The 9,238-nt window shown below is 41.3% G+C and overlaps 2 protein-coding genes across 2 annotated transcripts; both read right to left on the bottom strand.

Annotated features, from left to right (window-relative positions):
* Positions 1-963: 963 nt before the first annotated feature.
* LOC138010322 (uncharacterized) lies at positions 964-3,176 on the bottom strand. Its single transcript, XM_068857247.1, has 3 exons — positions 3,107-3,176; positions 2,157-2,819; positions 964-1,967 (listed from the first exon to the last, which is right to left on the bottom strand). Exons 1-3 carry the CDS (start codon positions 3,174-3,176, stop codon positions 964-966), a joined length of 1,737 nt encoding a protein of 578 aa, XP_068713348.1.
* A 2,385-nt stretch (positions 3,177-5,561) lies between these two features.
* LOC137975444 (alpha-1A adrenergic receptor-like) lies at positions 5,562-7,329 on the bottom strand. Its single transcript, XM_068822569.1, has one exon. The coding sequence runs from the start codon at positions 7,220-7,222 to the stop codon at positions 6,035-6,037; it is 1,188 nt and encodes a 395-aa protein (XP_068678670.1). The 5' UTR covers positions 7,223-7,329; the 3' UTR covers positions 5,562-6,034.
* Between the last annotated feature and the right edge of the window lie 1,909 nt (positions 7,330-9,238).

The raw sequence follows: 9,238 nt of genomic DNA, 5'->3' as shown, positions 1-9,238 counted from the left end.
AACGAGTCTTCTTACCATACTACCAGTCCTTCCTGGTGCTCATTGCTATAAATTAGTCTGTTTTCCGTTGTCCTTCTTGCTCTTTCATCGCCAACTGTTTTTCGTCATCATTCAGTTCAGTCTGTTTTCTCGTTCTCTTTCTTCAGCTGCTCGTCACTATAATCTCGTCTCTCTATTCGGGCTCCTCCTCGCTCTCTCTCTTTCTCTCTCTTTGTTTGTCACTGATAATTTGCCTGTTTTCTCGTGCTCTCAGTCGCTCCCCTTGAGCATCGCTTTCTCTTCGCCTGCTCTGTTCTCTTCTTTCTTTGTACCGCATATGAATTTAAAAATACTTAGCTTGTTTTTTGGTTGTCTTCAAAATGTTTGCTTGTTTTATCAAAACGCAGAGTTCGAAGTGCTGGCCATGCAACTTCCCGCCAAAAAACGCGGGTTCCAGCAGAGTGAAAAGTTGAACTTACGGAGGGACGGTTGTACGACCAAAATTTCTCGCATGGATAGGTTACCGTATTTTCTAAACATCGTGCTCTGCGATTGTACGTTGACTTACTTCGGCAAACGTGTTTTTTGTAAAGTCAAGTGTGTGTGTTGTTGAAAAACAAGCTGGCTCCCTGTCCTACAACTGGAATGTCGAAAACGCCAAGCATTTATTCTTCTAGATCCGATAAGGAAAAAAAAATAAGCGGTGGTCGTGATTTTTCGCGTAGAATGGAAAGGTCGAGTGCCATCGAGAAACAAAAGCTAGCGATTAAAATGCTGTCACGTTTACAGAATAATATCTAATATTTTGAAGGAGAGACTTGTTTTTCCTAAACTTCAGTTTGGAAGGAATGATCATCCTTAATAGCTTAGAATCTCTTACAATAATAAAATGGCGTATAGTACTGTGAAGATTCATCTATCCGGGAATATGATAGTAGGCGAAGCATAAACTTGAATACTCCGGATATTTTGTGGACTTACTTTTCATAAGCTTTCGAGCTCTCCTGAGCTCTTGGTCACATGACTGGTGTTGTTGGTGACGTCATCCTCGGAAGTAGGCTGGAAATTCGATGGTTTCCGAGCGGCCTCCCTCCCTCTGTTCCTGAGGAGGTTGGTCCAGATGGGGGACAAGTTGTAGCGGCCTCCGTCCTTGTTGAGTGAAGGGCATAGAGTCCGAATGTGGATGGCTTCCTTCACACCTCTTTCAAACCACCTCGGTTCAACCTCCAAAATCTCTGCGTTAGCAATATCGATGGAATGTCCCGGTTCAGTAGTGTGTATGTGCCTGGACACCTTGGAAGTAGAGGAGCTGGGGCGTCTGTGCTCCATGAATTGGGCCTTGAACGACCGTTCTGTCTCTCCTACGTAAGATGCCGGACAATCCTCACATGGAATGTGGTAAACTGTACCCGTGACTTGGAGTTTGTTCATTTTGTCCTTAGGCCTGACCAGTAGTTGCCGTAAGGTATTAGATGGTTTGAAGTAGGCTGGGATGTTGTAGCCTTTCAGGATTCTTCTCAGTTCTTCAGAGAACCCACGGATATACGGCATGACGACCGGGTATTTCTTCTTGCTGGTGCCGGATGATGGTAGTGTCGCGGCTTGACTTGAAGGCTGTTGTTCCTCAGCGGGCTGTTTAGGGTCTTTCAGAAGCCAACTAGGGTAACCATTGTAGCTCAGAGCAGTCCTGAAATGATCAATCTCCCCCTCTTTGTCCTTGGGGTCACTGACGATGGATTCCGCGCGATGGGCCAGGGTCCTAAGCACTCCCCTCTTATGTTCCAAGGGGTGGTTACTCTCAAAGTTGAGGTACTGGTCTGTGTGCGTCACCTTTCTGTAGACTCTCGTCTTTATGGTACCATCCTCATTGATCACGGACCACGTGTCCAGGAACGCAAGGGCTCTCTCCGTGTTGTTGTCTTCGGAGTGGGTCTCAACTTCTCCCTCGGTGGTCCACTTGATGTCATCATCTATGCTGTTGAGATGGTCTGTGAACTATTGGGCGTAAGCCTTCTTTAGTTTCGTATGGGTGTCGTCAACGTGCCGCCGCCACCAGGTAGGGGGGTGCGCGACCGTCGCGATGGCCTTCTGTTCAAAGTCCTCCATGTACAGATTATACACAATGGGGGAAACTGGGGACCCCATTGCAGCTCCATGGATCTTTTGGTAGAACTGACCTTGGTACAGGAAGTATGTACAGTTCAAACACAAACCGAGTAGAGTCACAACATCCTTGGGGGCCATGGGGGTCCTATCCTTCAAGGTGTAGTCCTCCTCGAGCTTCTTGTGGATCAGTACAAGGGCTTTGTTAACGGGAACGCTGGTGAAAAGGGCTGAGACATCATAAGACCTGAGTTCTTCGTCTGGGGCGACCTGCAGGGTTCTCACTTCCTCGGCGAAGGCTTTGGAGTTCTTGACGTGGTGTTCAGTTTCACCGACTAGGGGTGACAGGATATCGGCAACATAGCGGGCGATTTGGTATGAAATCGTCCCTATCGAGCTCACAATGGGGCGTAGTGGGCAGTTGACTTTGTGGATCTTGGGTAGACCGTAGAACCGTGGGGCCTGGTCACACGTGGGGTACAGTTTAGAGTGCAGGGCATAGTCGATTACCTTGTGGTCCCTGAGGTCTCTACGGGCTATGCCGAACTCCTTCTTGTATCTGCTAGTGGGGTCTGCTTTCAGCTTCTTGTAGGTCTTGGTATCGGACAGGATTGCTTGTCCCCCGTCTGGACCAACCTCCTCAGGAACAGAGGGAGGGGGGCCGCTCGGAAACCTTCGAATTTCCCGCCTACTTCCGAGGATGACGTCACCAACAACACCAGTCTTGTGACCAAGAGCTCAGGAGAGCTCGAAAGCTTATGAAAAGTAAGTCCATAAAATATCCGGAGTATTCAAGTTTATGCTTCGCCCACTAAAATGGAGTATATTGCTTCAATGAGATTGTCGAGTATTTGGGCGGCTCGATTTAAACTCTTAGCTTGATTCAGATTGGTTAGATTCAACTGAAAAAAAAAAGAGAATTTACAGCGATTTAAATTTCTTCCACCTTTATTTGAGTCTGTCCAGTTTATTGAAACACGATTAATAAATGAGAGGCTAGATGAAATATCGTTGACGTACAAACCCGACAGAGAAAAGTTTCCAATTTCTGCTGCTATTGGGTTACTGTCCATCATGCTATCATCATTATCCATGCTGTATTCACCCAGCACTTCAAACAGGTGAAAAGCAGAAGGCTGAAATTTTTTTTGAAGCTAAGACGACGCTGTCAGATAAAAATTTGTTCTTAAATATATTTAAATTACTGAAAATAAGAAGCAAAGGCCATTTTGCTGTAATGCTGCCAGTCGACGCGATTATCCATCTTCATAAACAGGTCTTTTCGGATTTTGCAAGCATAATCTCGAAATTTAGTTAATACCTCACGTGGAGCAATGAGCAGAATGCTGCACGAACTTGCTATTAGCCCATGGTTACCTCAACATTTTTCCATTTGACTCGTCTAAAAACTGTGCGATATATATATATTTTTTGAGAAACTTCAATGGACTAAGCTGATTAGAGTAAGGATATTTTGAAAAATGGAAAGTCGACACTCATACATTGTGCATTTTGACGAAAACTGAACCTGGCAGTAAGCTCGTCAATCGAATGCATGCTTATCTTAATGGGAAAAATCATTTTGGTCTTTCCAATGTCTGTTCAATATGCACAGGAAGGCGATTCCATTTCAGCAAAGGGTAATTACGAGCATAAAAGAACAATTTAAGCGCTTCGCAAGAATTAAAAAAAAAAGTCATACAAGCTACAATAGAACACGAGGAAAAAATCATAATCGGTGGATTCCAATATTTTGCATGAAAATTGCCCTGGATTTCTTCCTTTTCGTTGCTTCCCTGGTTAAAACGTTGTTTACTTTGTGTGTTAGGATGAAAGGTGTAAACTGGGAAGAAAAAACGTCATTGGTGTGAGCAGCTGATCGCTGCCAAACATTGCAAAAACACAACAGTTTATGTCAAGCAACAGCACGTACGTTGATATCATCCTAACAAATGGGCACATAACTCTTTTAGCCCTTCAACTTGGTGAACCCATTATATGACTTTTACGTCAGTACAATCGTTTCGGATGAACATTTATTCATAACCATTCAAAAAACAGCTGTTAAAGCAACGAAGAGCGAATATTTTAAACGCGATTTGCATTAATGCCTTGACAAGGTGTATGGGGATTTTTCAAGTGTCCAACCCTTCTTAGCTTTTTCCTAATCAAAGCGGAAGGACCCGGAATTCGTGTTTGTTGTCTCATTTTGGGTCCATTGTTTACAAATTAATGGAAGAAAATATATTTTGCTCAGAAACTCCGTGTTTGGCTCAAGTTCAACAACAAAAATGTTATCCATAAGAGAATATTATTTTCCTCTGCTCCGGCACAATACAAGTGGCTTCTGGTTGAAAGGATCGACTGAAGTTTCAAATTGTAAGCAGCGCGATCTACGCCACTTCCGAATTGTACTTTTACAAGTAGAAATAAGTAAATGATCTTGTCTTAAATAATATACAAAATTTTGACTTGAAGCAAAAGCATTGGTTCACTGCATACCTACATCTGTCAACTTAATTTGCTTCAGTGACTAGGGTGCGAAACGGCTAATTATGGAAAAAGAAAAAGAGAGAAACTGAGGCGTTTTGCTTAAAGTGAGAAATTAAACTTCAATTGATCGTAAACGATGTCTAGCGAGCATTTGCGAAAAGAATAATTCTTTCCTCGATTAGAGAAAATGAGCTTACATGTGCGAGTTAGACTACAGTTGCTGAAACAACAACGATGCTCTGAATATGTTCTTCAGGGTTTTGTTCCTTAGGGAAATAATAGGAAAGGTGAAATAAGTCAATCCGAGAATTATCGTTTGTCGAAAGCTGTCATCGAGTGAAATATCTTTCAATAAAAAAAAAGGAGCCGAGAAAATGCTGTAATATTGCATTCATAGTTAAAAAATTCACGGCCTCTCTGAGAGAGTTTATTTCCCGGCTTCAAATGAATAAGGCAGATGTTACTTTGAACTGTGAGAGACTTTCAAAACTAAAGGAGAATTAATTCACCGCACAATTGATCACACTGGAACAATATAGCGGAATTAGAAAGGATTAACACGAAAGACTCTTGAAATGAACGCAGAGGAAGACTGCAACATTTAGTTAACATTTGCAACATTTGACAAATACACGGAAGAAATAGTGTGTTCTATTTGAGCAATATTTGCTATTGTTGGCTAAAATATATTCAAACTTTACGCCGATATGATAAAGTGTACTTTTGACAGTGCATTATTCCGGCCGGATAATTACCCGTCGTCGGGAGTTTCTCCTTCCGAGGAATACGGATGGCAAAAGAAAATTCAAAAAAAGGACTGCAAATTCTCATTCAGTTGCTCTGTCGATGGTTACCTTTGGAGAAGGCTTGTAAAATAGTTTTTCTCATTCATTATTCATAAAAAAAAAGATCGATACACTGTCGATACACTCTTTTCAATGAAGAAGCTTGCAGTAAACAACCGCCTTAAAATAGGTTCCTCAGTCCAAAGTCGTTAAGCAGATCTTTGCGCCAAACAAACGCCTTACTCGTTTGTAAGCTTTTTCGTAAATTTTGACACTTACTTCCCATGTAAATAAATCGATGGTTGTGACTACACATATGCCCACGATGTTTTTGTTTTTACGAATACAATTTTAATCAGTGACGAGATGAAAACTACCAGTCGGCGCAAAATTGTAATCAGCTATAATACAAAACAATTAGATTTCCTTGCTAATGAATATTTTACGTTAGAAAAGAAAATACGTGTTTTCATTAGCAAATTCGACACTGTAAATTTGTATCGTTCAAATTCGTGTAGTGGAAGAAAGAGAAAGCCCTTTTGCACCAATCTGATAAACACATGTATGTAACTAAATAAAGTGCGAAAAATGCGCTCCTCATCGTTTTTCCCTTCGCGAGGCAAAATTAGAGCCAGTACGTTTTTCACGCGTACCTTTTCGCAGGGTAGTTCTAGCTAAATCGATTTAACGTCCTCGTCAGAACTTGATTCCTGAATATCTATATGTGGAGTCTTACCGTTGCTGCAATTGTCCTGAGCAAAAGTTACCACCGTAATCAAGTCTTCACCTCCAGAAGACGACCTCTGAGCGTAGCGTTGCTGTCTTCGAATAAAGATGCGTAGAAAAATGTCCTTAAACGCAAATCTGAAATCACTGTTGAAGCTGGAGTAGATAATGGGATTAACTGCTGAGTTCAGTAATGGAAGAACGTAGGCAAACACAGTAGCGATGAACTTCTGTGTGCTCGGATGCATATCCCACAAATGCACCGGGTAAAATTGTATCGTCAACATTATAATGAAGAATGGAAGCCAGCAAATGATGAACGTGCCGATAACCACAGCGAGCGTTTTGGTGGCTTTCAACTCGCGTATGATGGATCTTCGTTTCTTGCGTTCTATCCTTCCAACGCTAGCGACGCTTGGCCGAGAATCGAGTTGGGAGTTATTTTCGGTTGCTTCTGATAGCTCCATGGCCGTTGATTTTATGGATTCCAGTTTCTTAGCCTGTTTGAAGGCCAATCGAAAGACCAATGAGTAGTTAATAACAAGAATAGTTAGGGGTAAAAGAAACCCCGCGGTGATTGAGAAGAGGTAGTAATATTTGTCCGATTTTAGGCATTGTCCGGCCGCGATCGTTTGCGCGTTTTCTGTCCACTTTGTGAACGAAAGTGAAGCAATCAGTCCTGAGTATGCCCAAACAAAAACGATAGCAGCCATTCCTCTTTTTTTGGTCATGATGCTTCTGTAATTTAACGGGAATGTTAGTGCGAGAAATCGATCGATGGATATCAAACTCAAATTTGTGATTGAGGCGCACGAGCAGAGAAGGTCTATAAAAACCCAGAATTCGCACACCTTTATTCCGAGATTCCAGTATAATGAATTGAGGGTATGGTGAATACGGAATGGCATCGATAATGCCGCGATGAGGAGATCTGACACGGCAAGCGAGATGATGAAATAATTCGTCGTGGTTCGGAGCCGTCGATAACTAAGTATCGCTCCTATGACCAAACAATTCCCACAGACATCGAGGATTAAGATAAAAATGATGAAGCTTGCTTGCGCAATAATGTTTCCCAGACTGAACACAGCACCAGTGTTGCCGATATTTTGGCTGGACGAGTTAGAAGCATTCATCTGGGCAACTTGGCATTTGCTCCGCGGCTTTTCGCTTCAGTCAGGGCAGCTTGAATTGGGGCTCCATGCATTTACATGCCAACGCCGAGACTTACGTCAATCTGAGTGTTCGTCTTCGAAGCTCTCTTTAAACTTGTCGCGCACTATGACATCTGCTTTCTGATTCGCTTATTCTTTCGATGTGTCCGATTATAATTTAAATTTTGCATTTTAATATTTGTTTGTCAAAACTTCTCTCCCAATCAAAAAAAGACTCATTCCATGGCCAGGAGGCAGCTTGCCAAAATATTTGTAAATTAGTAAAAGTGATTTACTTTAGTCGAGTAAGGAAAGTTTTCATTGAATTTGGGAGAAGTAGAGAAGGCATTTTTTCGCCTTATTTAGACCGTGCTGATCATGTTTTTGCGGGTAAAAGCGACCAAAACTCTATGTTATTTGTTACTTATCGCAATTTCAGGTTAGCGACAATACTACAACACATTAATTAACTTGTGGTTGCCGTTGGAGAACAGAACGCTTGCGGCGATACAGATAAGGTTCTCTTTCGAGTACGTTTGCTCCAGGGCCTCTAGCTTCCGTGAAGAAAGAGAAAGTGGTTTTTGACTTCTTTTAGCGGTTAAATAGGGTGAAGACATTTACCGAAAAAACCTAAAACGCACAATTGAAAAGTTATGTCGAATGCCAGGCAACAAAACGTTCACGATACGGCATATTAATCAAATTGAGGATCTAGATCACCTCAAAATTATCAGGGCGTGATATTCCAGCCCCGTATTTGAAATCCGATTCATAATTTCACTTCATTGCTTCCTGAAATTTATACAAATGTCGCACTGGTGCTGAGACATATGTTGTTTGCTTAGGCAGAGTTAAATCCTCGCATTATCAACTTTCTGTTGAATAAATATGGAGAAGCGAAAGGTCAGTCTCAAGTTGTCCATATTTGACAGTTTTATCGTCAAGTTCATTTCGGTCGGGTCAACGTACGCCAACTTTATGTTATACGATAACCCGGAAACCAGGTAATACTGAATAGCTTCAGAAAAACTTCCTCGGCTTTGACAATCCAAGAACGACCAGAAAAAGTGAAATATTCTGGATGATCTTTGTGTTCCAGCCTTGTATTTGAAATCCGATTTGCTTTGCGAAATTTACACAAATGTCGGACGGTTGTTTGCTTAGGCAGAGTTAAATCCTCGCATTATCAACTTTTTGTTGAATAAACTTAAACACAAAGAAGCGCAAGGTCAGTCTAAAGTCAGTCAGTGTCTTATATTTGGGACCAGTTCCATCTTCAAGTTCATTTCAGTCGGTTCAACGGAAACTTTATATTTATACGATATCATATCCCGGGTCCAAGGTAATAATAGCTCCAGAAAAACTTCTTCGGCTCAGTTCCAATCCAAGAACCGCCAGAAAATTGACACATTCTTTTTTTAAATAAAGCAATTGTGTTTTAGTCTTGGCGGCATATGATGGGTTTGAAATTTACTAAAAAATGATAGCCACCTTGGGCCGATTTCACAATTTAATTGAGTCACTTTAATACAAGCGTATTTCTCGAAGAACTCACGCATTTACGCAAAACTGAAAATGAAGTACAATGGTCGGCAACTTCGCTTCTTCCTTTTTGAAATACCCACATTGCTGACCAGAGATCGAAAAAAAAGCCATAGCTTGTTTTATTTACAGAAACAAAATTACTCACTTTAGCACAATTCCATTTCCCGTTATTTTAAAGTTTTTCTCATTATTAGGCCGGTATTCCTTTTAATTATCAGTTTTTAGAAGAAAAAAAAAAGTATGAAATCGTAACTAAAGGCACTCAGTGAATTCACCGCTTGAAAGAAAGAAGCTGTATACGCTTTCTTCGAACGATTTCGACTTTTATGCTTTAATACTTTCAAGGGCAAATCGACGTAGTAACGTTCATTAAAAACACCCCTGCTGTCAGTGCCATTTTAATTTTGATGAATAAAACGATAACAAACATGCAAGCACTGGAAAACTACTAAT

The sequence above is a fragment of the Montipora foliosa genome, chromosome 1 (genome assembly GCF_036669935.1).
Source record: "Montipora foliosa isolate CH-2021 chromosome 1, ASM3666993v2, whole genome shotgun sequence".
Classification (NCBI taxonomy): Eukaryota; Metazoa; Cnidaria; class Anthozoa; order Scleractinia; family Acroporidae; genus Montipora; species Montipora foliosa.
Note: the sequence above shows the minus strand (reverse complement) of the source record. Positions and strands in the feature narration are given on the sequence as shown.

Bases quoted from the DNA above. Each gene is read 5' to 3' on its own strand.
- LOC138010322 (XM_068857247.1), bottom strand. From the start codon at position 3,176: ATGGATAATGATGATAGCATGATGGACAGTAACCCAATAGCAGCAGAA. The intron at 2,820-3,106 runs GTTTGTACGTCA...AGCTCTCCTGAG, and splicing joins TGGAAACTTTTCTCTGTCGG to CTCTTGGTCACAAGACTGGT. The intron at 1,968-2,156 runs GTCAGTTCTACC...AATAGTTCACAG, and splicing joins TACATACTTCCTGTACCAAG to ACCATCTCAACAGCATAGAT.
- LOC137975444 (XM_068822569.1), bottom strand. From the start codon at position 7,222: ATGAATGCTTCTAACTCGTCCAGCCAAAATATCGGCAACACTGGTGCT.